The sequence below is a fragment of the Mesoplodon mirus genome (assembly GCF_964341445.2).
Source record: "Mesoplodon mirus genome assembly, chromosome: 1".
Classification (NCBI taxonomy): Eukaryota; Metazoa; Chordata; class Mammalia; order Artiodactyla; family Ziphiidae; genus Mesoplodon; species Mesoplodon mirus.
The window spans coordinates 21,923,772-21,950,896 of NC_138976.1; the positions used below are offsets into that span (position 1 = coordinate 21,923,772).

General features: G+C 51.2%; 1 protein-coding gene across 3 annotated transcripts; it reads left to right on the forward strand.

Annotated features, from left to right (window-relative positions):
- The first annotated feature begins 258 nt into the window (after positions 1-258).
- TMEM8B (transmembrane protein 8B) lies at positions 259-26,259 on the forward strand. 3 transcript variants are annotated; one of them, XM_082642149.1, is made up of 13 exons: positions 259-975; positions 5,459-5,648; positions 6,027-6,234; positions 12,167-12,300; positions 12,592-12,860; positions 13,469-13,794; positions 16,762-16,855; positions 17,013-17,136; positions 17,235-17,377; positions 17,591-17,769; positions 24,703-24,849; positions 24,983-25,099; positions 25,347-26,259. In XM_082642149.1, the coding sequence occupies exons 1-13, from the start codon at positions 474-476 to the stop codon at positions 25,680-25,682; spliced, it is 2,769 nt and encodes a 922-aa protein (XP_082498275.1). In that variant the 5' UTR covers positions 259-473; the 3' UTR covers positions 25,683-26,259. The 3 variants fall into 3 exon arrangements, with proteins under 3 accessions (XP_082498275.1, XP_082498277.1, XP_082498276.1); XM_082642151.1 differs by having other exon boundaries at positions 25,351-26,259; XM_082642150.1 differs by lacking the exons at positions 5,459-5,648; positions 6,027-6,234 and having other exon boundaries at positions 24,960-25,099.
- Positions 26,260-27,125: the final 866 nt, after the last annotated feature.

The following is a 27,125-nucleotide window of genomic DNA, read 5'->3' on the forward strand; positions in this document are numbered from 1 at the left end:
GGCCTCTGTAGGGTTCCTATGAGATGTCTGTGGGGTGGTCAGTGGGGGCTGTGAGAATCTGATGGGGGCATCTGGGCTCCGCGGTTGGGGAGAGAAAGGCGGGGGACTCTGGTAGCTGGAGCTGGGGCGGAGTCTGTCGTCGAGCCCGGCAGGGCCAAGTTAGAGACCAATAGAATGGGGCCGGGGGCGGGCTTTAGTAAGAAGGACCAATCGAACTAATCGGGGGGCGGAGCGTCATACGACGTTAGGCTGAGGCCGCCGCCGCGGGGCCTGGTTGTGGCCCGTCCAGCGCAGCCCGGAGTCGCCCAGACCTGAACTCCTACCGAGGTCCCCGGCCTGGCCCCAGCAGGCTCGACCCCGGCCCCGGGCCCGCGAGGACACCGGAGGTCACCCCCCGGGGGTGGGAGCGGAGCCGCGGGTCAGCTCTGCGAGCGCCCGCGCTGGCCTGTCCGGCCCCGCCCCTGCCCCGGGCCATGGCCCAGTCCTTGTCCCGGTCCCTTTTCCTATCCCGATTCGGGCCTTGGCCCCCGACCCCGCCCTCGCCCCGCTTTCCACATGGGTTCCAGCTACGGCCTGGGTCCCAGCTCAGGCCCCCACTCCAGTCCCTGGCCTGGCCCCCATCCCAGCGCCTGCCCCTGTTTCACCTCCTTTCCCAAATCCCAGCCCAGCCCTTGTCCCAGACCCATTCTCAACATTTGCTTAAGCCCGGGGCCCAAGCCTTGCCCCTCGTCCAGTCCCCATCACAGTCCCTCCTTCCATCACATCCCCTACCCTTGCAGAAGTCCCAATGCCCAGCCCAGCCCAACTCTTTATCCCAGTCTTTGCCCTCGTCTCTGTGTTTACCCAGGTCTCTCCCACTACCCAGCCCTCTCTTTCATACCCTGCCCCTCTCCCAGCCTCGACTCAGGTCTGGGCTCCAGCTGCCGTCAGCCTTACTGCTGCTGTTGCTGTTGTCTTTCCTTGGCCCGGGGGCTGGTGAGTGCAGAAGCAGGAAAGACCGAGGCAGGGATGGGGTTCTGGCAGGGAGGGGTGGACTGGAGGGATTCAGGAGAGGTGGGACCTGGGCAACTAGATCACTGGGGAAGAAGTGGAGAGAAATAAGAAGTCTTGCATAACTGAGAGGAATTGGCAGGGTCAGAAGAGTGGTAGCTGTGGGCTTGAGGCTCAGCAGGTGGCTGACAGAGACTGAAAGGCTTCCTTTTTTGCGGTCCATCTGGACTCCACTCTGACTCTTGTTTTTCCAAGAAAGTCTTGAGTGCTTTGCACGTGCTCATGAAGTTTGGTGGGGGAGACATAGTCCCTCAGCAGAGAGCCTCTAGTCCAGTGTGGGAAGATCTGGCCTAAACCTTTGAGGAACTGGGCATGCCTTAAAACAGGGTTAAGAAAGCAGTTTTGAAAATAACATGTAGCAAATAACAAAAAAACATGGGCATGGGTTAGTTGCCATTATAATGAGTTTTCTTCTTGTAACGAGTTTCATTCATTGGAGTTTCATTCCAAATAAGCTTGATTTGCTTAGGAATAATTCCTGACACTTTTAAAGCAGGGTTGAAACTCGGAGACTATTTTACAGATGGGGAAACTGAGGCTCAGCAAGAGATCAATTTGCCCGAGATCATACAGCTTGTCAGTGGCAGTGTGGGGCTAGAAAAAGATTTCCTCATTCCTACCCTATACTGGTGTTTTTTGTTTTAGTTTCTGTTTTTTATTTTCATTGCAATATGTGCCCAATAGGAAAACAGATCCAAGTGCAGAAAGGCTCAAAGCACAACCTGTCCTCTCCCCTGTCTTCCCACAAGGGGGCTTCATCCACAAACTATCCTCACTTGTCAGTTGTCAGCCCAGGGCCACCATCCAGTGAGGAAGTGATTCAGACAGGAGAGGGAGATACCCAACTTCCTAATGGGTGGAATGTGGGAGGGTGAGGGGGTCCTGGCCATAGGATATGTGCTGTAAAGTTGGCCCCATAATAAAGAGTCATCATGGCCCCAACCCCCAGCCATCTCTGGCGGGTGGCACTCTAGAGGTGATGGGGATGTGCTTGAGGAAGTCTTTGGCAATAACAAGTAGCAGAGCAGCTGGGGGTGGAGGGGCTGCGTTTCAGTGAGCTCTGGGGCCCTTGTTCAGTGTACAAGCTTGAGGAGATCAATGCACACCAAAGGTCACTGCCCCTGCAGAGATGTGCAAGCTCTATGTGGATGCACACTGGTATCTGGGCACTTATGCGTCTGTGTGTGTACCTGAGGGATCTGTGGGAATGCTGGGCATGTGCAGTGTGTGTATATGCTTGTGTGTTGGTAAGTGTAGGCGCATGTCTGCTGTGTGCATGTGAGCCTGTGTGTCCTTAGTGCCTGTGTTACTGTGGGAGGGGGAGGTACATGTTGTGGCCCATGCATGTTCCTCTTTAGCTCTTCTTGCCCCTCCTGCAGACAGATCACTGAAGCGTCACCTCCAAGTGGATAGTTCCCTGTTGGAGGCAGTGTTGGGTGCCTCCCACAACATACATGAGTAATCCATCTGCCCCCAGCCAGATTCCTTGAGGGGCTCAGTGTTGGTTACTGCTGCTGGTAGATCAGGCACTCAGCAGAGGCAGAAGGCAGGTCAGTTTTTCAGTTTGGGTGAGGGGGAGTCCATTCTGTCAAGCCCAATTCATAGCTTCTATCCCTGCCACCCCAGCATCTTTGTTCATGAGCCCATTGAGCAGACACTGGGCTGACTAAGAGAGGAGGGTGATTGACAGCCACAGAGCTGTAGAAAGTTGAAAGATGTGGATTAAAGCACGATTGCCCAGAAGCAGTTTCTGGTGCTTTGGGAGGATTATAATGAGGGTGAAAATGAGCACTGACTAGGTCCCACAGCAGGCAGGGCTGCCCCGAGTGCTGTTACTAGTCACTGGCCTGCAGGGGTGCTCTGTGACCTGGTGGTGATGAGAAGTTTCACCTGAGGAGAGACTAGCACTGTCACAGGACCGTGATGGCACAGTGGGTCTCAACAAATCCTTGCGTCTTTTCCTTGGGCTTGTCTGATTGCAGTTGCATAACCCAGGCATGCCTTGCCATTACAAGAAATAGCCTTTTGTTCTACTGAGTGCTGTCACTAGAAGGGCCAGCCTCAGCCCGTGTGTATGCATGCGTGTGTGTGTGTGTGTGTGTGTGTGTGTGTGTGTGTGTATGTGTTTCAGGGGGTGATGGAGAATCACTCTAGCCTCATCTGGAAGCACTGGCGCATCCAAGGCAGGTTCATCTGAGCTTGGTTAGGGCCTTACTTGTGCTTCCTCTGGGACACAGCTCTGTAGGTCCTGGTGAAACCCAAAACCAAAGCTTGGAGTGAATGGGGCTGTGGATGCTTTCCCAAACATCTGCCCTCTAGGCTCCTCCCAGCATCCCCAGCTTCTTTTACTCCCTTTTCCCACCAGGCTATTCTGTGACTTCTGTAGCCCCTAGCCACTTCAGGGTGGCTTAACTAGTCCCCCAGTTCTCCAGGCCATGCCATGTTCCTTTAATCACAGGGCTCTTTGTGCACGTCTGTCTGTTGTTTCCTAAAGGTCATTAGCTGCTTTCATCACCAGCTCTCTGAGAATCTGCACTGGGGGCCTGGCCAGCATTTCTTCTAACAGTAGCAATGACCCATCTGATGACCCGTACCTGGTACCAGCTCTGAGGAGAAGGAGCCCTTCCCTAATTCCAGCAGGGGGTGCTCCACTGCTCTGCTTTCCTGTAACAATAGTATCCGGGCCATTCAGCTCTTAGCTTTCTGCCTCCCAGTTGTCACAGCCAGGGCTCCTAGGAAACCTTTCTTCCTCATCCCTTGGTTCATTTCCCTTCACCCCTCTTTGATACATCACCACTGCCCTGTGAGTGCTGCTCTGTGAGCCTCTCTGGTTCCTGAGCAGTGCTCAGCTTGCAAGGTGGCAGGCCTTCCTTGTTGACAGTTGAGAGTGACCATGTGGCCTGAACTGCACAGACTATTCCTTGGGTATAACCGTAGCTTTTGAAGAGCACAGGCCAGTCTAGGGCTAGTGACCTCCACCTATATAGGATGGCTCTCTGCAGGGTGACTCAAGGTTGCTGAAGTTCAGTAGGGCCAACCTTGATCCGTGTTCCCTCCTTCAGCAGCCTCCTTTTCCAGATGCTTCTTTCTCTGTTATTTCAAATGCCTCATTTTTGGAGTCACATCTCCCAGCTCCAGAGGGGGAAACTGTCAGAATAGGCAAGGCCTGTGGGTATTTCCTACGGGGCTGAAAACTCTGCTTCAAGGTCTCCCCTACCCACTGCCCCTACTCTTGTTCTGAAGCTGCTTGAGTTCCCAACCTTCTCATCTGTCCTGGGGGCATCCTTCTGGGCTTCGCTGGGGCTGGTCTTAAGTCTCCAAAACAGTCAGATTCCCCAGAGCTTTGCCTGTCATTTGGGGCCCTCTTCTATCCGACTGAGCCGCTGGGTTCTTTGCATTGTTACAGCAGTCCTGGTCCCTATGTGTTTGCTTGGTAGCTGCTTACACCAGACTTTCCTGCTCACTGGGCTCTGCTGCTAACAGCCATGATCAGGTATCTTGGCATTTCGGCTACAGAGGGCCGCTTTCTCCCCACCTCCCACCCCAGCCTCGTCTGGATATGAATATTCCCAGGTGGTTTGAGATTCCACTGGCTTACCAGTTGACTGCCTCACTGGGCCTCCCTCCAGGAAGCGCCCCCAGCCCCTCCTTCTGAATCCCAGAGGCCCTGCTGGCTCTCCTTTCCTCCTCTCCCTGGGGCTCTTGTGGTGGCCTGCCAGCTCCTGTCCTTGCCTCTGCCACCCAAGCAGGCCCCTTGCAGCCTCACCACATTTTCCCCTCCCCTCTGCCGCCCTGAGCCAGTATACAGACAGCTCTTGTGAAGCTTCTGAGAGTTTTTATTGCTCCTGACCACAGGGGAACAGAAAGGGGAAGAAAATAAACAAGGCAGTTTCACAGTTCCATGCTGACTCCCAAGCCCACAGGTGGAGTTCCAGGCTGCTCAGTAGCCTAAGAGTCCATGCCAGCACACACACACACACACACACACACACACACACACACGCACACATATGCACACAAACACATGCGCGTACACGCACGCACGCGTGTGCACCATCCACAGCCGTTTTGTTAGGCTTGGTAAGAGGAGAACAAAGGCTCCTAAGTGAGGGGCAGCTGTGGGGTCCTCAAAAGGGTCCTGGTTTTGCATGCAGACAGATCAAGGTTTGAATCCTCAGTTTGGTCTAGCGTTAAGCCTCAGTTTCCTTATCCGTAAAGAGAGGTCATTTTTCCCAAGGTCACTGTGAGGTTGAAAGCAAATGATGGCGAGGGCAGCATGAGACCCAGTTCCCGGGCAGAGGAGAGCCTTTGTTGAGTCGGTGCTGTGGGTAAGGCAGCTTGGTGTGCCTGGGGCTTGCTGGGAATGGCCTGTCCTACTTTGCTCCTTTCTCTTCCGCCTGCTCCCCAGGAGGCCTCTTCCTGACTGACTACTCCACCTGCTCACCCCGCAAGCTGAGTCCCTTCCGCTCCTTCGCCAGCACCGAGCTCTTCCACTTCCATGTTCCTGAAGACACATTCCTGGCCGTGTGGAACCTCATCATCTTCAAAGAGCAGGGGGGAACCTTTGGGGACCACTGCCCAGACCAAAGTGTGACTGTGTGAGCGTCTGAGTTAACCTCCTGACCCCCGCTTCCAACCCCAGGCCACTTTCCAAAGGAAAATGCCAGTTTAGGAGTATCTAAGCTGACCTCCTGACCCTGACCCCTGACCCTTGTCCGGATTGAAGTGTGACTGGCTGAGGGCCAGGACCTCTGTCTCCTGACCATTCCTGGCTACTGTGTGACTGTTTGAGCGCCCGAGCTGATCTTTTGCCCCTTATGTTCCTACCCCTGACCTGGAACCACTTTGTTGTGTGGGTCGGTATAGGGAATCCACTTGTTTTACTGGTGATAAATGACAGTTCTCCTTTCTTTCCCCCGTTTTCCATGTCCCACCCCATTGCCTACTTTCCTCTTCTCTTCATTCTGGTCCCCCAGGTACTTCCGTTCTGGGGCACCCCCTGTCATCAATCCCCTGCACACACACTTCCCAGGGGACACGGCTGTGCCTGGGGTTTTCTCACTGACTCTCAGCTGGACACTGCCCAACCGCACCTCTGGCATCTTTAACGTCAGCAGCCCCTTACCTGGGGACTGGTTCTTGGCTGCCCACCTGCCCCGGACCCACGGCCACATCTCTGTCAAGGTGGGTTGATACTGTCCAGGGTAGGAGGGGCCAGAGCTGCTTCTCCATCTCTGGGCTACCTGGCACACCAGGCTTGTGCCTGGGTGGGCAACAGCATAAGGGTGGCTGGCGTGGGGCATAGCTAGAGGTCAGCAGGTCACCTGGTGGGTCAAGACTAGTCTTGTTCTACGTTTTGGTTGGTGATAGCCCCGCGGACTCTTGTAGGCTTTAGCCCAGTCGTTAGTCCATTTGGGAGTATACATTCCTCTTCTATCATAATTTTAGCTCCTGACACCTTATGGAAGATGGTAAGAGTTCCTTCCCTCTGGGGCAGGGAAGCCTTTTCCTGTTAAGAAGCAGCTTTGGGCGACTGGCATCCAACCTGAGTGTTGACGCTCTTTCCCCCAAACATCGGCAGTGATTTCATAGAGCAGAGTTTGTTAAAGTCTCCAGTGTTGTAGGGTTGAGGTCAAGCTGCTTCTCCATTCTGGTTTGGAGGGGAAGGAAATGCTGCAGAGTTTTCCTGCCACTCCCAGGCACTGGGCAGGCTAGACCTCTACATTACTGTGAGAGGACCTGAAGGTTTCTTGCTCCTGTCCACTGGTGGGAAGGGGGGTGGGATGCGGTGGCCATGTCAGAGTGGGACGGCCACGGGTGTGGGGTCAGTGGTAACGGCAAAGGGCCAAGTGTGAGCTGAGCAGGATTTAAAGAACAGGACGTGAAAACAAGAAGGTGAGTAGGGTTTGGCCACTGAGAATTGGGAGGGGCAGAAATTCCCAGTCAGGTGAGGATTTGACCTGGCCATCTCTCTCCAGGGTGAGTTCCTTGAGGGCAGGGGCCCCGGACTGTGTCAGACCCCCCTCTCCGCCTCCTGCTGAGGCCCAGCATTCAGAGGTGTTATAATGCTTTTGAATGAGCTGAGAATTACACAGGCACAAGTGTATGGGTACTGCTGTTGTCAGAGATGGGGACTCAGGCTGAGGGAGCACCTCGAGGCCTCAGTGATAGGCCAGCTTTTCCTGAGAGTGATGTACGGGAGAACCTCCTCTGCAGGCCTGGGAGCCCTCTGGGTGAGAGCATGTTGTGAACTTGCCCAGAAGTGGCTCTGGGTTCTAGGTTCTTGACTCCCATCAGAACCAAGCGTTCTTCTATTAGGAGGAATGTCTTCTTAGGTCTTTGGCCAAATCCCAAAGAGCCTGTTCCTGGTCCCAGCTCTGATTCTTGACTCTCTTTGTGAGAAGAGGAAATCCTTCTGAAGCCCTGCTGTAGTTATCCAACAACCTTTCTGACTGAGCAGGAGGAACCTGGCGCCTAGGCCTGGGCTGGGATTATGGGAGCTGAAGCCTGGTTAGGAGAGGTCAGAACCAGGCTTGACGTGCCCATTTGCATCTAGATATAGTGAGTGGGGCCTGGGGAACTTGGTACTGCAAGCTGGAGCCCTACCCCGTAGAGATCCCTGGGGTATGGTGAGATTAGAGAGAAGAGGGCGCAGTTACCCCTTGCCTGTGACTGGCAGCCATGTGTGGACCCCATGAGGGATGGAGCTCTCCAGTCAGGCCTGTTCTAGAGGTTGGGGGGCAAGATCTTCTTTGTGTTTCCTCTAAGAATTTGATTATCTTCTGGAATCTTATATGGGGCTGTAGGAATTCTTAAGTTCTCTGGTTAATTCCCTAGAATCAAGCCTATGGCTGGGTTGTCCAGAGCATCTCTCCAGGGCTTCGTCTTCTCTGCTTGCCTCCTCCTCGTCCCATCATCCTGACTTCCTATAAGGCTTGGACAACACAGGAAGTTATTGTGGGTTCAGGGATGTCCTTGGGTGGGGACTGAATGGTCCCAGCGTAAGAAGGCAGCACTGTTCCTCAGCTTTGGGGATGAGTTCAGGCCTCCCTTCAGACCTTAGTCTTTGAGCACCTGCTTTGTCCCAGGCCTTGGGTTGGGTGCTAGGGACACAGATAAATAAGATGTATACTAGTGAGATACAGGAGGTATTTTAAGAGGACAGAGGAGAGGTGGATAACTCAGCTTGGTAGTGTGGTGGGGAGTTGGTTTTAGGAAACTGTTAGGAAGTGAGACCTGCTGTTGAGAAAGCAGGGAAGGGCATTCCAGGTGGTGGGAGTAGCATGGGCTAAAGCTTAGAAGGGAGAACTGAAGTGGTTCAGTGTGGGGCAGTCATTGGGGTGAGTGAGGGAGCTGGAGGGGTGAACAGAGGCCAGATCAGGAAGGGCCTAGAAGTTTGAACTTTATCCCAAGCGTGAGAGGGAGCCTTAAGAGGTTGTAAAAGGGAAGTGACTTATCTGGTCCAGGCCACTCTCCTGGGCTGTGGTCCCACACTTCTGCTGGCCTCTGTGTGTATTATTCACTACTGTATTCCTAGCGCCCAGCACAGAGCCTGGAACATGGTGGGGGCTTGGCAAATTTTTGTTGCCCTTCTGCCATCTTCTCAAACTCATGTTTCCAAAACTGATCTCATTTCTCCTCCTTTCCTTTTCTCCTTCTTACTGTCAGCCTCTTCTGTCTTGACCTGTGCCCTCTATCTCCTTACCTTTCCTGTGTGGCGCATGTATTCCTCCTGTGGTGTCCAGCTGCCAGTCTGCCCTGAAGGGCCGCCCTTTGGCTTGTGGGTAACATCTGGCACCCAAATGGCTTATTAGGGGAAGTTCTCCAAATGTCTGGGGCACAGTTCTCCTCGAATGCTTCCTCTTCCCAGCTCCAAGCTTTTAAAGTAAGTGAAAGCAGATAAAAGAATGAAAACAACAATAAGGAAAGAAATGGAGCAGATTGTACAGAAGAAAGGATTCAGTTGAATCCACCCGCTAGGACCAAGTGTGGCTCAGTATCTCAGCTGAAGTGGTTCAAATCTGCTAACAGTCTTCCTTCTGTTCTTCATCCTCCTTCTAAATTATTTTATTTGTATTTCAAATAGGTAATATATGCACCTGGTACAACATTCGAAAGGTACAAAAGGCATACAGTGAAAAGTAAGTCTTCCTCTTCCCTTTGTCCCCTTTCAGTCCCCACGTTTCCTCTCCAGAGCTAACTAGTAACTAGCTGTTACCTAGTTCCTTATATTACTCTTTCCTTCTTGAAACATTTTCTCCTCTTGTCCTTGGTGACTTTACAGAACTGTCCGGTTTTCCTCCTGCCCACCGCCCACTCCTCTGTCTCCTTTCCTGGCTTCTCCTCTGCTTGATCTCTTCACGTGTGGTACCCCAAAGCTTGGTCCTGGGACAACTCCTTTTTATTTCTTCATTCTCTTGCTAGGTGTCTCCAGCACAACAGTTTTAAATACCACCTATAAGTTCATGTCTTCCAGGTGTATTAAGTGAGTCCAAATTTCTTTGAATCTCAGACTTTATATCCAGTGGCTTACTTGACATCTCTGATTGGATGTCTAAGACCAGTCTCAAACTTAGCAAGTACATATCCAAACAAAGCCTCAAGTCAAAATCTCTTTAATTCCTATTTCACTTCTCCCCGTCTAAGCCTCTTTGTTCTCTAATCTTCTTCTCAGTAAATGGCACTGCCATTCACCAGTTGCTCAAGCCCCAAATTTAGGTGTCATACTTGATTCTTCTTTTTCCCTTATTTCCCCACAACTAATCCATAAAGAAAAAGTATTGTTGACTCTACTTCTAAAGGATGCCCTGGATGCATCTACCTGTGTTTCCACTCTTAGCACACCTTCGCTTAGCCGTCTGCTGGGCCACCACAGTCATCTCCTAAGTGGTCTCCCTGCTTCCACTCTTGCCCCCTGCCGTCTCTCCAGTGCTCACCTACTTCCATGTTGATTGGTGCTAGCTAACTGTGGGCCGGGGCTGTGCCGAGTGCTGGAGTATTCCCACAGAGAAGGCCAAGATCTTTGGGCATCTTCAGTCTGCGGGCTTCACCCAGAGGCTCAGGCCTTACTAAAGAAACTCAGCCCACCTATACTAGGACAGTCTAGGCATCAATCTAAGGCCTTCCACTCCAGCTTCTTTCAGATTGCTTCTCACTCTCCTTCTCACGTTTGGCCCTCCTGGTCCCTCAAGCTGCCTTGCTTTGGCTCTGTTCCTTCCAAGACCGCTGATGTGGACTGAGTTTGGATTTTCTCACTTGGCTTCTGCCTTGGGAGCTCTTGAGGACCTGACTTCTGGTGCCCTTTCTGTGGTTCCATTACAGGATGAAGGTCCCTGCTGCACCTTCCCTGGTCTCCACTGACTGAATGCTCCCGTCCACAATAAGGGAGGTGTTAGACATGCACATTATACAGTTTAAGGAAGGAGCACATCTTAAATAGAGAGGTCATGTCCACTGATCTTTTAGTTAGGGCAACAGCAAGCAAAACGTGGAAGAAAGTGTTTCTTCCCTCTGGACTGTATAGTAAGGACAGGGGCTGTCTCCCGAGTGTGAGTCCCCACCCTTAGGACTTATTCACCACAAGATTATTGTGGTGGTGATTCCTACGTTAGGAAGTGGGGTTGATGAGATAACTCGTGAGAGTATTTCTGGTCCTTAGGGCTTGACACGAAAGATGAGGGACATCTGCTTTGGATATCAGAGATGGAGGTCTCTGAGCAACGAGGTGGGTTCAGGAGCTCTTTGAAGGGACCTCTTTTTGACACCTGTTCTTTAACTCAACAGATATTTTCTAGCACCTAGTATGTGCCAGGTGGTGTGCTAGGTATTGGGGGTGCAGTGATGCAAAAGGTACAGGAAAATTCCAGGCAGAGGGTAAGGAGATATTCCAGCCTGGCATCCATCAAGGCCCCCTTCCAACCTTGTGGAGCTTTGCTAGAAGTCAGCAAACAAACAAACAGACAAAAAAAAGTCAGCAAACAAGCCTTGGCTGGCTTTTTCCGTGGCATGGAACTCAGTGGGATGTCAAAGCCTGGAATTCTTGTCCCAGGTCAAGGCTAATGGTATGTCTCGGTCAGAATAACCACATAAGTGAACAGTGGCCTCTAGTTTATTGGGCCAGCATACGACCATTTGTCCAGAAGATGAGAGAAGCCTAATCAGGAGCCCCCCTCCCCAGAGCTGCTAGAATCGAGGGCCCAGAGAGCTGCAAATGCCACAGAAGAGGAGCCAGAATTAATGGGCCCATCCTCACTGGAGATGCTGCAGGGCCAGAGTGGTATCCCCCCGAGTAGAGAAGTGTTGGGGATTTTATCCAGAAGAGTAGCTTGGGGAGATGTGGTGGTTCTCCTCCAGTGGCAGAGGAAACCCAGACTGAGGCAGAAGGAGCAGATGTATCCGTGGGCCCCTGAGGCAGAGTGGTGGTCGGGGGACAGAAGATAGGCTTTGGCTTCATACAGGTCAGAGCTGCCCCCAGCTGGGTTGATTCGCTTATTCATTCATTTATTCAGCAAACATTCATCTGTGAGGGGTGCACTTTACTTCAGGCTCTGTGTCTGGGGGAACAAAATAAGACCAGGTTCCTGTTCTCAAGTTACCTGTAGTCTGGAGGTCCCTTGGGAGGCAGAGTGGCTCTTCCCTGGGGGTATTAAAGCAGAGGCTGGACAAGCACTTGGGAGGGGCAGGTGGACAATAAAGGAAATGAAAGATTCGGATGGCGAAAGCGGGGAGGTTTGGACTGGAAGCCTTTAAGGGGCTTTCTAGTACCCTTCGAGTGCTAGTGTTCTACGTTCCTGAGGGCTTGGTGGGGGAATGAGGTGGTTTGAAATTACCTTGAGGGGCTGTCCAGGAATGCTCAGGAGGAGGGGTTACTGGAGGAGGGGTAGGGAAGGCCTGACTGTCAGAAGGGGCCCAGTTTTGAGCCCCTAAACCTCAGCCAGTGCTGAGGATCCCAGCAGATCCTGCAGACCTAAGAGGGACCCAGAGCTTAGAGGACTGTGGTCACAGCCCCAGAAGCAGGAGGGCCAGAGGAGGTTTGTCCTCCGCCTCAGCAGGCTGTTCACCTTCTTTTAGTAGCACCTCGCTGTCTCCCCTCCTGCCACCCCTGCTTGTTTCTCAGGGTCTCCAGGATGAGTGTCAGTACCTCCTTCAGCCGCAGCTGATTGTCCGGCGTTTGTTGGACGTGGCTGTGCTGGTGCCTGGGCGACCCTCCGAGCAGACCCTCTCCCTCCACAATCGCTCAGCCCTGTACAAGTAAGTCAGATACTGCCCCACACCGGGCCCTTCCCATGTTCCTTCCCCAGCCTCAGCCTACCTGCTGATCTTCCTCTCCCCCTGGCCAGCCTGGACTGCTGAGCCACCCAGACTCTCAGGGCGGCTCCCACCCCTGCCTCCCCCTCTCCCAGCACAGAGGGGAAGGCCCGAAAAGGCCTCCGGTTCTTCCGTCCCCTACCCCTCCCTTCTTCTCAGTGTCTCCCTCATCCTGTGTCCCTCTCACCTCTCTGTACCCTGTCTTTTCTCACCTCCAACCTCCCCCCTGCCCAGGGTCTTTGTGCCCAGCTTCACTTACAGGGTTTCAGCGCAGCTGGTATGCGTGGGGGGCCGTGGGGCATCCGCCTGCCCCCTGACACTGCGCCTACGTCCCAAGGCCCCACCCCTGCACAACTCAAGCTCTGTGGCCTGTGGAGGTGCCTCGGTATGCCAACTGGAGCTGGCACTGCCCCCCTGGGGGCACTGGGTCTACGTGCGTGTGGAGACACCATCCCGGGGCCCTGTCAGGACCGTCTGCTTCCAGCTGTGCGTGCGGTTGCAAGGTCAGAAGCCCCACACCGGCTCCAGCCACCCAGTTTGTGTCGACTTCTGTGGCTGGGAGGAGGCAGGCACAGTGGCTGTGTTCACTGGTCCTCGGCCACGTCCCTACGACCTCCCCGGCCCAGCCCAGGCTCCTTTACTCGCCAAAGCCCTCCCACTTGGAGCTTCAAGTCATTGGAAGACCTTCAGATCTCTTCTTGGTACCTGACTTGGGGCTCACTAAGGGACCTCATTACTCTCCTTGATTTAATCTCTCAGTGTCCTGGCGTAGGCAGGGGACAGCTAGGACTTCTGGGACATGGTCCTTGCCAAAGCCCTTGCAAGTCAGTGAGAGGGTCCATCACCTGTTTCAGCAGTGTCCTCACTGCCCTTGGGGCGGGAGAGATGACCTTGAGTCCCTCCAACATGACATTCCATTAGCTGTGACCACTAGGAAGCCCCTGGACCCTGTCCTGTGACCTTAGATGCCAGACGCCAAAGGGACATTCGATTCCAGTTCTTAGCCTCCCCACCCTTTGTTATACCCTGTGGGGCGTAAGATCCGGTGTGTGGTGGGGCTGCAGGGCTGTGAGGGCGGCAGGCCCCAGCTCTGATTTCCTCTGCCCCACAGAGTGCCCACAGCCCAGCCTGTCCCGTGCCCTGGTCCCCGGAGCTGCCATGAACATGCCCCAGTCACTGGGCAACCAGCCACTGCCCCCAGAGCTGTCATCCCTCGGGGCCCCTGCCGAGGGGCCCGGGGCCACATCCCCACCTGAGCACTGCTGGCCAGTGCGCCCGACGCTGCGCAATGAGCTGGACACCTTCTCCGTCCACTTCTACGTCTTCTTTGGCCCCAGCGTGGCCCTCCCCCCTGAACGCCCAGCCGTGTTTGCCCTGAGGCTGCTGCCAGTGCTGGACAGCGGAGGCGTCCTCAGCCTGGAGCTCCAGCTCAACGTGGTACTATTTGTGGAGAGCGGGGAGGTCACCCTCTGGGGGAACCCGAAGGGGAAGGTGTCGGGGTGAAGGGGCCCTTACCTCCTCCAGGAAGCCTATCTAGGTTGCTTTCACCTTTCATGGTTAGAAACCATGCCTCAGCCCAATTCTGGTCAACAAACATGCCCTGAGCACTTACTACACATGGTCTGGGTCAGCCAGGGCAGCTGAGCGGTCTGGATTTTCCCAGTTTTATAGGCTTACCTGCCACTCACTAAGGGCCTCTCTCTATGGCAGGTGTTTACTTTTTCTTGCATATCTCCTGTGATGGGGAGCTCACCACCTCTTGAGGCCACTCTGATTGCTAGAGGCATTCTTGGCATTCCATCAAAGTCTGCCTCCATGGATTTTTACCCACTGACCTTTGTTTTGCCCCAGAAGCTATATCCAGTAGTCTACCCCGTCCTTCTTTTTTTTTTTTTTAATAGACATTTTTCAGAGCAGTTTTAGGCTTACAGAAAATTGAGGAAAGTACAGAGAGTTCCCCTCTTTCCCCACACAGTGTCCCCTATTACTCACGTCTTGCATTAGTGTGGTACATTTGTTGCATCCCTATCCAATTTGAACAGCCCTTTGGATGCCTCTCAGCCTCGCCAAAGCTGAACAGCCTCAGCATCTTAGAGTTCTCATCCTCTGCCGTCTCCTCTGGTCATACTTCTGAAATAAGTGATCCAAGGTGGTCTGACCTGGGTGGCAGGCAGCATTTGTGCAGCCTGAGATCAAGTTACCTCTTTCAGCTGCTGCCTCACACTGTGGGGTCACCTGAGGCTTGTGGTGGACTAAGACCTCTGGATCTTTTTCCTTTTCTTCCTTTTTTTTCTTCAAAACAATTGTATACATTTACTTTTTTATTATAAAAATAATAGGATCACATATAAAGGCTTTGGAAAATAGAGGAAGACACCTCCATAACACAACTGCTTAGCTTTTTGGTATATGTCCTCCTACTCCTTATCCACGTTAACTGATGTGTTTATCTAGTTGTAACCAAGGACCATGCACTTTTCATGCCCTGAGCTTGGTTCATGTGAACCGCTGCCAATTTCTATCTCAGATTTTTGCAGCACACTTTTTAACCTGAGTGGAAGAATTTATGTCCATCTTTGAGGCATTGCCTAACACTGGTTTGGACCTTGCCTCTTCACTGCTTTGTGTAATTCACACACTTGAAAAGCTGGCCTTCTAAACCTCTTGGTCATTATTTCCAGCACTGAACAAGACTGCGCTGAGGGCAGAGCCCTGTGTCAGGCCATTGGCAACTGTCTTGGGTTGGCGTTGATCTAATTATTTATCTACTGTTCCCTCAGTCAAAAATCCTTTTAACTTTACTATCCCTCAGCTCTGGGGCAGGGATCATTTTCCTATCACCCACCTGAGACCTGGTCTGTGTCTTAAGGTGGTATTTTATGGGACATGGCTCAGAACTTCCTAGTGATCCTGCTGGTCAGGACAGAGCTGACTCTTCAACCCCAAGATGTTCCTTATTTTCATACTCAGATTCTCTGACTGTGTTCTGGCTAAGACTGTATATGTTTTGTGTTTGCTTATTGCCATGCCTTTGGGCAATGACAGTGAAGTCTTGATTTGACCTTGAAACTATAGAGCCTATGTTACAGACCAGCCCCACCCATACTGATTCTTCCTCAGTATCCTGAGAGGAGAGGCCCACCTCCCCTGCTGCTTTGCCCTTTCTCTGCATTCTTGTCTATTTTCTCTAAAAGGCATCTGCTTACATTCCAGCCATCTGCATGCTATGACACTGCTGCACACCTCAGACAGCCTGTTCTATTTATTCTGAAAGGTATATTGGCACACCTACTCTGATCTTTTCCTCAAGTATTTTGATGTTTTCCCTTGGATCAAAAACTGGACATTTGGCTCAGAGAACTGCATACCTAGAGAACATTTTTTCTTTGGCTCCCACCAGAATGGCTTTTGCTGAAAAATACTTTGGCATATGGCCCTGGGCTTTCATTGAGGGAAGTTATGAACAAGTTGTATGAAATTCACTCTCGCAGCTAAGGATAGGAGGTGGGGCAGCACACAGTGCTTCTTTGATGTGAATTTAACTGAGAACCACCCTTTTGGGTGCAGTGCTTCTCCTGAGACTCTAACTTTTATCTTGTGGACTCACAAATGTGGTAACTCACGTTTCCTTCTTTGCTTTGGTTGCTTGGAAGTCAGCAAATACATGGCCCACATCTAGGGACAGATTTGTAAATTTCCCTCATGTATTTATTTTATCCTGTTATATGTATTTAATAAGCTGCCTCAAATCCTTCTTGAATGAGATGAGCTTATGGCATCCTGTTACCTTTATTCTTGTAGACAACCCTTTCCCTTTACTCCTGTGGATATCCAGTTTCTTTTAATCCCAGCCAGCTTGCTACATTTAATCCCGTAGGCGTTCTATTACCACTGCTCAGTACCTAGAATTATTTCACCTGAGGAAGAGTGCATTTCTTTACATGCCTCCCGCCTTCAAGGCCCAGGTGAAGATGTGAAGATGACTGAGGAAACTTACAATCACCTTTGTTTACAACTAGTGTCTACATCCAGCAACAGTGGTCTTCCCCTTCCCCCCATCAAGCTAGATAGGACTGAAAAAGTGGGTGTTGTCTCCTGCCTGGACAGAATTTAAACAATTCTTCCCAAAGAAAGGATTCAGAAGTGGCCTTGCCTTCTCATCAGTCTTTGAAAGATCTCTGCTCTGGAAGATCTGGTGTTTCCCAGTTTTTCTGTTGTAAGAATGAGGAGGTGAGGGGTGGGGAGGGTGCTTCCGTGTGGAGAGCACCTGCAGGAACGGGGTGTCCAGTGAGGGCCTGGAGGGGTTTCTGGGGAGAGGTTAAGAGGTGGAGGAGTCTGGCGGGGGGCGCTGGTGGGAGGACTTAGAGGGTGTGGCCGCCTCATCTTTATACCCGCCCTACCCAGAGCTCCCTGCGCCAGGAAAATGTGACAGTGTTCGGATGCCTGACCCACGAGGTGCCCTTGAGCCTGGGGGATGCAGCAATGACTTGTTCCAAAGGTGGAGTGAGGAACCGGGGAAGGAGGGGGGGCTGGAAGTCGGGGGCAGGGGGGTGGGTATGGAGGAAGGATGGGCTACGGCGTCTGGGAACTGGGGGCAGGCGGGTGAGGGTTCTTTAGGTCCTGACCCCACACTGACTCCTCCCTTCTCCCCTCAGAGTCCCTGGCCGGCTTCCTCCTCACGGTCAGTGCCACCTCCCGAGTGGCCAGGCTGCGAATCCCGTTCCCGCAGACGGGCACCTGGTTCCTGACCCTGCGCTCCCTGTGCGGGGTGGGGCCTCGGTGAGCGGGGCGGGGCGGGGCGCGGCCGGGCGCGGCCGGGCGCGGCGGGGCGGGGCGCGGCTGCGCCAGGGCCCGGTTGATTGGCAGTTTGTGCGCAGGTTCGTGAGGTGTCGGAACGCGACGGCTGAGGTGCGGTTGCGCACTTTCCTTTCCCCGTGCGTGGACGACTGCGGGCCCTACGGCCAGTGCAAGCTGCTGCGCACGCACAACTACCTGTACGCGGCCTGCGAGTGCAAGGCCGGTGAGCCGGCTGGGCTGGCGAGGGACCCCACACGGGGCGGTCGGGAGGGAGGCGGCAGCCTGAGTAGCCGGGTTTGAGGGGGGGCGGAGTCAGGGTGGGACCAGCCTCCTCTTGCATTGGCGTCGGGCTTGAGCAGAGGCCGCCAGCGGAAGTGTCCGCTGAAGCCCGGGCTGCCTTCTCACCCCTTCCACCCTGTGTCCCTCCCATCCGCAGGCTGGCGGGGATGGGGCTGCACCGACAGTGCGGATGCGCTCACCTACGGATTCCAGCTTCTGTCCACGTTACTGCTCTGCCTGAGCAATCTCATGTTTTTGCCCCCCGTGGTCCTGGCCATTCGGAGCCGATATGTGCTGGAAGCGGCTGTCTACACCTTCACCATGTTCTTCTCCACGGTATGCGGTGGCATCTGTGTCTTCACCGAGTCCTTATCCATGGTGGTGGGTGAGAGTCTACATGTCCACCACGGGGTTTGGGGATGTCTACACCTTCATGGTATGAGAATGTCTCCTCTTCACTGTACAGCAGTGCTTCCTGACCGCTTCATATCATGGCATGCGAACATGATAATTTATATAAGGCACATTGGGATATATGAGCAAGGCTGTTTGCGACTTAAGATAACAGTCACTGGAGACAGTGTGGGGTCTCCAGCGACCCGCACCCTGCCTGTCCACTCTAAGGGCTGAGGGGACCTTTACCTCAACACACTGGCTGAGAAACTCTGACCTACAGTTTGGAATTGTGTCTGTACAATTCCCCTGAGATGCTACATCTAGGGATCTTTTCATCTCATCCCTGGGCTCTTGGTATCTTGTGATGTACAGTGCCTGCCTATGAGCACTGCAGACATCTTAGATGGATTTAGGCCTTTCCACATGTCTTAGCAACAAGGATATCACAAAAACCAATACATGCCTCTCTGTTGTCCAGTATTAATAGATCAGACATATATCCAAATTACAAAAATCCTACTTATCATCTAGGAGAAAGTGGGGGGCAAATGTCCTGAAACTGAGTCATGTTCTAGGGTCCTGGTTGTTTCTCCACAGGTGAGGAACAGTGGGCTGTAACCGAGCCATGTAGCAGGACCTTGGCCACTTAAGCTGCATGAGAACAGCACACCTCAGTTTTGTTTGACTGGTCCCCTTTTTAGACCTGCTCTGACAATGCCCCACTCTGTTTTTATATTCAACATTGTTTCTCTCTCTCTCTCTTTTTTTTAGTTTCCAGATCCTTTTTGTATTGTTGCTCACCAAATCCTCTAGCAACAGCTCTTTCACCAGCGCACTCTTGGTTATGTGCAGATCTAATGTGGTTCGCAATTAGTAAGAACACCTAAGTGTGTCAGGAGCCTGGAGCGTGTGAGGAGAGCATATCCATTCTCCTGCACTTCACAAAGCATCCTAGGCATTGGCTCCAGGGTATTCAGTATCAGATGACGTCTTATCTTCTGGATTTGATGGCATATCATCCTGAAAAGAAAAGACCTTCCCCTAGTAGGAACACTGGGGGAGTCGAAAGTGCCTGGCACCACATGCAGTGCTTCCACTTTCTTAAATAAGGCAGTAAGCAAATGATCAAGGAGAAGGTACTGGCTCTGAGGTGTTGCCTAAAGTCCTGCTTTAACTCCTGTTCTTTTTCCACACGTGCCAAAGTGTAGAGCTACTTGTGATTCATTTTTCACAGGCAGGTTTCCTGTTGTCACTCTTTCCTGTTCTTTATTTAGTTTAGACTTATTTCATTCCTCAGCAGTCTCCATTTAAGGACCCATCGGTCATATTGCAGGTATCAGCACCAGCATAGTAGGCGACAGTCTTCTTCCTTGCCTTCAAATCCAGGACAGTCTACACCTGGGAGTAGTGTGTCAGTTCCTACCTAGGGTCTGGGAGCAGACAGTAGCTTTGTTCTTCAGGAGTTTAAAATGCAAAATGTAAATAAGTAAAAAAAAAAGCAAAACAAAGCAAGCCACAAACCCAGCACTTGATTTTGTATATAGCGGACAGTTCAGATAACTATAACAGAAAAACAACATCTACTGAATCCATGCTGTGTGTCAGACACTGCTCATCGAATCCTCCCCATAGCACTGTAATAATAGGTATTGCTATTATTATTCCTTTTTTGCAGATGAGGAAAGTTTAAATACTTTGCCCAAGTCCTGAGGTGAGTGGTAGAACCAAACTTTTCACTTAGCCTGCCTCCAGATCCCTCTCATGTAATCACTGAGCTGTAGTGTTCCCCTTGCATAGGGCAGTGAGCGTGCATTGATACATTTCTAACCTGACTTCAGTTTCTCAGAAGTCCTGGAGTATGTAGAAATACTAACGACCTCACTTTAGTAGTTTTCAAATTCTTAAAAGATAAAAAGAGCCAATCAAAAGGTCAGGAAATATAACCGAACCAAATACAAGAAATCACAGGGAAAATATATCAGACATTGAGGTTGTGCACCTCTGACTCATACAGTTCAAGCCACATGTCCTTCACAGTGCTAGAGGAGTCCTCATAATTGGATCCCAAAAGACCCAGACAGAGCTGACATCCTGGGGCCCCTGCAGCCTTCCTTGCTGATTGCTGAGATCCTGGCTGCAAGCCCACCTCCTCATTACCTCTTCAGTTCCTCACACCAGCACAAGTAATTCCCAGTGGCCCTTGGCAAAATGCCATGACTGTTTCCAAGAGGAAACGGAAGCAGAAAATAAGAGAACAGCAGGAAGTTTCATTCTATCCCGAGTACCAATATTCTAATCTTTGTATGGATTGAATATATTTGCATCTTCAATTTTAAATTCTGTAGTGCAGGATACTCTGTTTTGGAGTGTTAGACAAACTGTATAGTTATGTTATAAAAGTATAAAATTCCACAGAGAAAAACAATTTAGGATAATTTTCCAAAATTACCTTGTAAGTAAAGAAATGTCCAAAGCTGAGGAAGGTGTCAAATTAGATTATACTAATAGAAGCTAGTTAGTAGTCTGAATTTCTTTTCTTAAATCCCCTAATCTTTCTGTGTTATTTCTACCACTTCTCTTTATTGCTGATGACAAAAGGAATACTAATCTAAAAATTAGTCCACAATTTTCAGTGAGACAACAATAGTGCAATATATATATATATAATTTTTTTTTGCATAAGGGAAAGTTTATTAGTGTGGGGATATTCTCCCATGAATATACATGGCATAAAGTATAAGATAACTATAAGGTGACTAAAATTTACTGGGCACATACTGTGTGCCAAACATACAGGAGAGTATTCCAGACTTTCAGGGTAGAGTTTCCCAGGTGCCACTATAACTCAGCCTTCAGTAGCCCACTCCAACTTTCGGTTGAGCCAGTTGTTTCTAGGTGATGGGTAAATGGTTACACCAGTGAAATCTATGGTGGTGAGCAATTTGCTTTACCTCATTTACTACAAATTGTGCCTCCTGGTTAAAGATGGTGCTGAATGGGTGCCATGGCAATCGATAATGGATCCTGCTCCATGAATAGTAAAGCAGGCTGAAGCACTGCAGGCAGAAGAGACAAACATATGCCTAGAATATATGATGACAAGATGCTGTCTTCTCCGGGTTGAGGAGTTTCAATGAAGCAAGCTGCCACAGGTTGTTGGCGGGTTTCCCTAGCAGAGTGTGCCCCAGGAGGGAGTCAGTGATGGACTTTACTGATGGCATTTTTGGACATTCAGCAGTGACAGTAGCCAGATCAGGATTGGTGAAATGTAGATTGTGTTGTTTACCTCACACTGCAGTTTTATTTATTTTTATTTTTATTTATTTATTTATTTTGGCTGCACCAGGCCTTAGTTGCGGCATGCGGGATCTTTGTTGCGGCATGCGGACTTCTTAGTTGCGGCATGTATGTGGGATCTAGTTCCCTGACCAGGGATGGAACCCAGGCCCCCTGCACTGGGAGCACGGAGTCTTACCCACTGGACCACCAGGAAAGTCCCCACACTGCAGGTTTTTGTTTGTTTGTTTTTGTTTTTGTTTTTGTTTTTTTGCGCTATGCGGGCCTCTCACTGTTGTGGCCTCTCCCGTTGTGGAGCACAGGCTCTGGACGCGCAGGCCCAGCGGCCATGGCTCACGGGCCCAGCCGCTCCGCGGCATGTGGGATCTTCCCGGACCGGGGCATGAACCCGTGTCCCCTGCATCGGCAGGCGGACTCTCAACCACTGTGCCACACTGCAGTTTTAATTAACTCTACCCCTAAGGGTTTTCTACAACCTTAATCTCTTTGACCTTCTAGTATACTTGTAGAATAATCAGTCATAGAAGATTAGAGAGATGATATCCCCCAAAACCTCTCCACTCCAGAGACGATCTCTCCATTATTCCCCACTCTTTTTTCAATGTAGAAATTCTTAGGAGGAAATCAACCTTCAATTAATTATTTTCTTAGATGTGTCTTCAATGTTAGGTGATTCAACGTTGCTTTTTTCTGCTGGTATTTATCCTCTCTTATCTGAGATTGAAAGATTTATTACAAGTCCCTCTTCCAGAAGTGTTTGGGCATTTCCTTCTATATACCTGAAAGTCAGGCATATGAAACAAGCGCTTGGTGAAGTGTGAAAGGTAAAATTAATGCTTTAAAATAAAATCTAAATCATAAAACAGTATTGGGTAATTTAGTGAGCAGTAGTACATATATCCGGTCTTGGAGGTAGAGAAATAGAAAAAGGCCAAAATATTGATTTGTTTAGGAACCAAATTAGTTCCCAATTAATCACATATAAGAGAAAGAATTAAAAAATAAACCCTTGAGGCATATTCAAACATTAATTCTAATACTGATATGGACCCACATGAAAAGTCTCTCCAAGTTTCCCAGTAAGAACTCATTTTCTCTATTTAATAATATAAAAGAGGGATTTATGTCCCCAAACTTATTGAACGCTCTGAAAAGCCTGGGATACTCACTTAAAACATGATAATTCCAGAGCAGTCTCTTCCTGAAGGGACAACATTCTTTACCTCCAAAGTGAAGGGAAAGAAAGAGGATAGGTACACAAGTTTAAGACTTGGCAGTTTAAAATGCGAAGGAATCAAACCCAAGGTTTCCCAGTGTCAATTAATATCCCTGAGTTTTCTTTTTCATTTTTCGTTTTCTAAACTCCTAGCTTGTCCCTGCCCTTATGTTATTCACCCTTTCCCCTCTGTTGGTTGAAGTTACACATTTTGCAATTTGAATGACTGGATGAAATCTTCAACAGGTTCAAAAGAAACATTAGCAATTTCTTTCTCATCCTTTGTCTCTCAAGACTAAACTTTTGAGTCTGTTTTCCCATCCTGTTGGTGGCAGCTCTGCATCTGGGCTGGCTTCTGTCAGCTTTCACAGAAGACCTACTTCAGTTTCCCACCTGCTTTCCCTAAGGTCGCTGCTGTTTCAGTGAGGTTGGGGTGTCATGGTTTGTGCTATGAGTTCGGGATATAGTGCTCCTTTTCCCTGAACTCTTCCTCCTGACCTCGCCTCCACCTTCTCGTTCTCAGCTCTGACTCATTCAAACAGGAGACTAGGTACTCCCATTTTCATTTTCCCCAGAAGTTCTGAGACTCCATGCTGCCAGTGAGTGAGATTGTGATATTGCTCCGCTCTCTCTCTCCTCAGCTGTGGGCTGGATATCCCTGCCCTCTCCCTACCCATACCCAGAGCCATGCCTCTGGAGGCCTGGATACCTGTCTCACTGAGGTCTGTAAGGCTGTCTCTCTTTTGGGCTCAGAGCCCTTGTGACGTGGGGTTGCCTTTTGATAGAATGATGAAGAAACTGATGTGGGCTGAAAGTAGTGCCTAAAGGGTCCCTCCAGTCAGTGATCAAGCCACTTCAAAGGCTACCTTTGGATGGTACAGCACAACCTTCCTGCCCCAGCTTCGGTTCAGCCTGATGCATTTCAGCCCAATCCTGGCAACTACACTGAGTTGTTTCTCCTATCAAGAGGTGCTCTCAGTAGCCATGGCTCCCTGAGGACCTGGGGTAAAGTGCAGGGGACAGAGGTCAAACAGATTGATTCACAGAATCTTAAGAGACTTTTTTGATCCCCTAAAATCTGCTGGCGTGTCTCAAACTCAGCTCCAATGAGTAGACTTTGGTCAAGTTTACATAGGTCAAAACCTTTTTCTTTCGCATTATAGTTCGTAATTTTTCTTAACCCTGCTTTCATTACCATAATAACCCATTTTTCCTGACACGGAGCAGGGGCGATGTTGGGAGATGGGAGAAGTGAGCATGCCACTGTGATGGTTGTTCTCGGTCAGAGCTGTTTGTCTTCAGAGACCTTGCCCAGTCTCTTTTCTTTGGGTGGGCTCGTAAGGCACATGATATAGAAGGAAGCGTGTTCCTGCATCTCCGCACCAGATATTCTTGAAACCATTCATGGCCTTAGTGTTTAGCATCAATAAGTACTCAAATTACCTAAATTCTACACAGAAGTTCAAAGAAAGGTGACAGCAAATGTTCCAAGACAAAATAAACTTGAACTCAGGTAATCCCTGGGTCACTGTTTTCACAATAAGGGAATGCAGGCTGCCAGAGGTCCTGATAGCATTATCCAGCGGGGCACAGGGATTGTGACCACAGACCCAAGGGCTGATAGCAGAGCTTGGTTCCTTAATTGGAGTACCCAGTATAGCTTGTTCCAGTTCCACTTGTGTCCCCTGCACCCCACCTTTAAGCTCCTCAATACCCTATTCTTTACTGTGTTCCCCACAGTGTAGGGTAGGTGAGCACTGTCCCTTCCCTATGTTCTTCCCGTGGTGTAAAGTGCCATGCTCTTTTCCATGGCTTTAGGGACTGCCTTTTTTCTTACTGTCCCCCCGCCTTTCCCCCATGGCATTGGGTGGGAGAGGATGCAGAGGACCAGTTAGTGCAAGGTCTGAAGGTGAAGCATAACTCAGAGTCTGAGCTAACAGACAGGGCTTGGGGTCTGGATTGGCCAAAGAGGCCAGATTCCAGCCTCAGAGCTTGGGCCAGGATTACAGGTGGGACCCACACGAGCACAAGGGGATACAGGCAAGGATTGGCCTCAGCTTGAGAGACCTGGATCCCTTGGCTTGGTGCTCCCACAGCACATTCCAGAAGCAGGAAGATTAGGAAGGTGAGGACGAGGCTCAGGGCTGCCAGATACGTACAGCCTAAGACACAGACCGGGCCTCCCTCCCACATTCTTTTCAGGGGTGGGGAGTTGGGCATTTCCTAGTTCTGCTCAGTCTGTGCCCTCTGACCTCCACTTCTCTGACAGCAGCACGCCACCCCTATGGCCTCTTTCTCCAGTTTTGTAGACCTGGACCTTTGCCGCAAGTTCTCTCAATGCCTGTCCTCTCTTCCTCCAGTTCTACCATGCCTGTGACCAGCCAGGCATTGTGGTTTTCTGCATCATGGACTACGACGTGCTGCAGTTCTGTGACTTCCTGGGCTCTTTAATGTCCGTGTGGGTCACTGTCATTGCCATGGCTCGCTTACAGCCTGTGGTCAAGCAGGTCAGTCCAGAGTGGGCCCTGGGGGACAACCATAGCCAAAGTCTACTTGAAATCCACTTCCCGATCTCTCCTGGGGGCATTACCAAGTGCCTCTCGCCATCCCGGCCCAGCCCCTGGAGACCTCTTTCTCTAGGTGCTGTACTTGCTGGGGGCTATGCTGCTGTCCATGGCTCTGCAGCTTGACCGGCATGGACTCTGGAACCTGCTTGGACCCAGTCTCTTTGCCCTGGGGATCTTGGCCACAGCCTGGGTAAGGTTGGGAGGGCTGGAGGTGGGGAGGTCCCAGCAGGACTTGGGTGCAGGGACTTGGGTATCTGGTTCCCAGTTTAAGGTGGGCTTGGACCATGTTGTCATCACTGTGCTCACAGCGCTGCACTCCAGTCTTGGCAAATGCCTTCAGGTCACCACCAGGGCTCAGGGGAAGCCTGAGAGTGACCAGCAGTGGCTTGGGTTCCAAGGCCTCTCGTTTCTGAGCCCCACTTCTCTGCCTCCCCCAGACAGTACGCAGCGTCCGCCGCCGGCACTGCTACCCGCCCACGTGGCGCCGCTGGCTTTTCTACCTGTGCCCAGGCAGCCTTATCGCGGGCAGTGCCATCCTGCTCTATGCTTTTGTGGAGACTCGAGACAACTACTTCTACATTCACAGCATTTGGCATATGCTCATCGCTGGCAGTGTGGGCTTCTTGCTGCCCCCTCGTGCCAAGACTGACCGCCAGGTCCCATCTGGAGCCCGGGCCCGGGGCTGTGGTTACCAGCTGTGCATCAATGAGCAGGAGGAGCTGGGCCTTGTGGGCCCGGGAGGGGCCACTGTTAGCAGCATCTGTGCCAGCTGAGAGGGGCTTTGGGCTGCCCTTGGGGAACATGAACTCTTCCCCGGGGCAGAGAGCCCTACCTTGGGTTCTTCCTGGGAGCATGGAGTCCTCCCAGGGATAAGAGACAAGTTGTATTTCTTGAGGACATGGAGTCTTTCTTAAGGACACGGAACTCTTTCAGGGACCTGGCACACTTCCCGAGGGCCTGGAGTCCTTCTGCATCTTCAGGACTGGAGCCCGTGCAGGGCCACAGAGCCCCCTCAGGACCAAGGAGTCCCTCCGAGGGGTGTGGAGCCCTTCCCAGGGTATGGAACCCTCCTGAGGACATGGATTCCTTCCCTGGGAGACCAGGCCCTCTCAGGACATGGCGTCGTTCCTAAGGAAACGGAGTCCATCCTGGGGAAGCTGAGTCTCCAGATCTTCCCAGCAGCTCAGCAACTCTGGGCTCAGGCTTCCTTCCCAGAGGCAGCATCTGGGCTGGGCTGTGCTGGGAGGGGGATGCAGGACAGATGGGGCTGGGACTGGGGCTGCGGTGGCTGGTATCCTGAGTTGATGCAGGTGGAGTCTGGTGTGTCTCCAATGAAGTATTTGCTGGTTCTGTGCTGCCTTTTTTTTCCTGAGGGAAAGGGTGTGGGGAGGGGAGGGAAAGAGGGACCCTGAGACAATCAACGGGTGACAGAGCCCAGCTGGCGTGAGCTGTTGGAGCTACTGTCTGAGGCTTTTGCCCCATTGTGTCAGGCTGCAGCAGCTGGGAGTAGGGAGTTGTGTGAGTGTGTGTGTGTGTGTACTTGCTGAGGTGATTTCAATCAGTGAGACCTCCCTTGTGGTGCCCACACCCAATAGGGAAGGAGGTTAAGGGCTCAGGAAATTGGACTAGCAGGTACAAATCTCAGGTGTGCAAGAAATATCACAAGAATGTAACTTCTGTTTTGAGTCTCCATTTTGCCCGAGTGCCAGAAACATAATCTTTTGTCATTTTGGGATTTCTTCTCTTTCCACAAAGGTCACAGCTGAGTCCCGAGGGTCTTATATAACGCCGAGATATTGCGAGGATGTTCTCCCTGGTCACCAGGGTCCATGTGGCGCCCCTGAGATTTCCATCATCCCACCTGGTCCCCAGTCAGTGGTACAAGCAGGCCATCCCAGAGTGGTTTCTTGTCCCCATCTGTGTAACCTTTTCAGTCCTGAGGCTCTCCACCACTTCTGTGCTACATGCAAAGACTTGTGAGACCTTGGCTACCCAGAAGCACCTTGAAGCCATTTCTACCCTGGGGTCCTGCTCTGCATTTTACTTGACCAACAATGCATGAGTTGCTCCAGCTTTCACACCCTGCAAACCTGTCCAGGGGCTTGGTCTGGGGAGTGGGGCTCAGGGCCCCTCCCTTTTGGGGCCCTCCTATGCCAATGCTCTCACTATATCCCCTCCTCCTTGCTTTTTCCTTTCCCTAGCTTAGGGAATCTTTT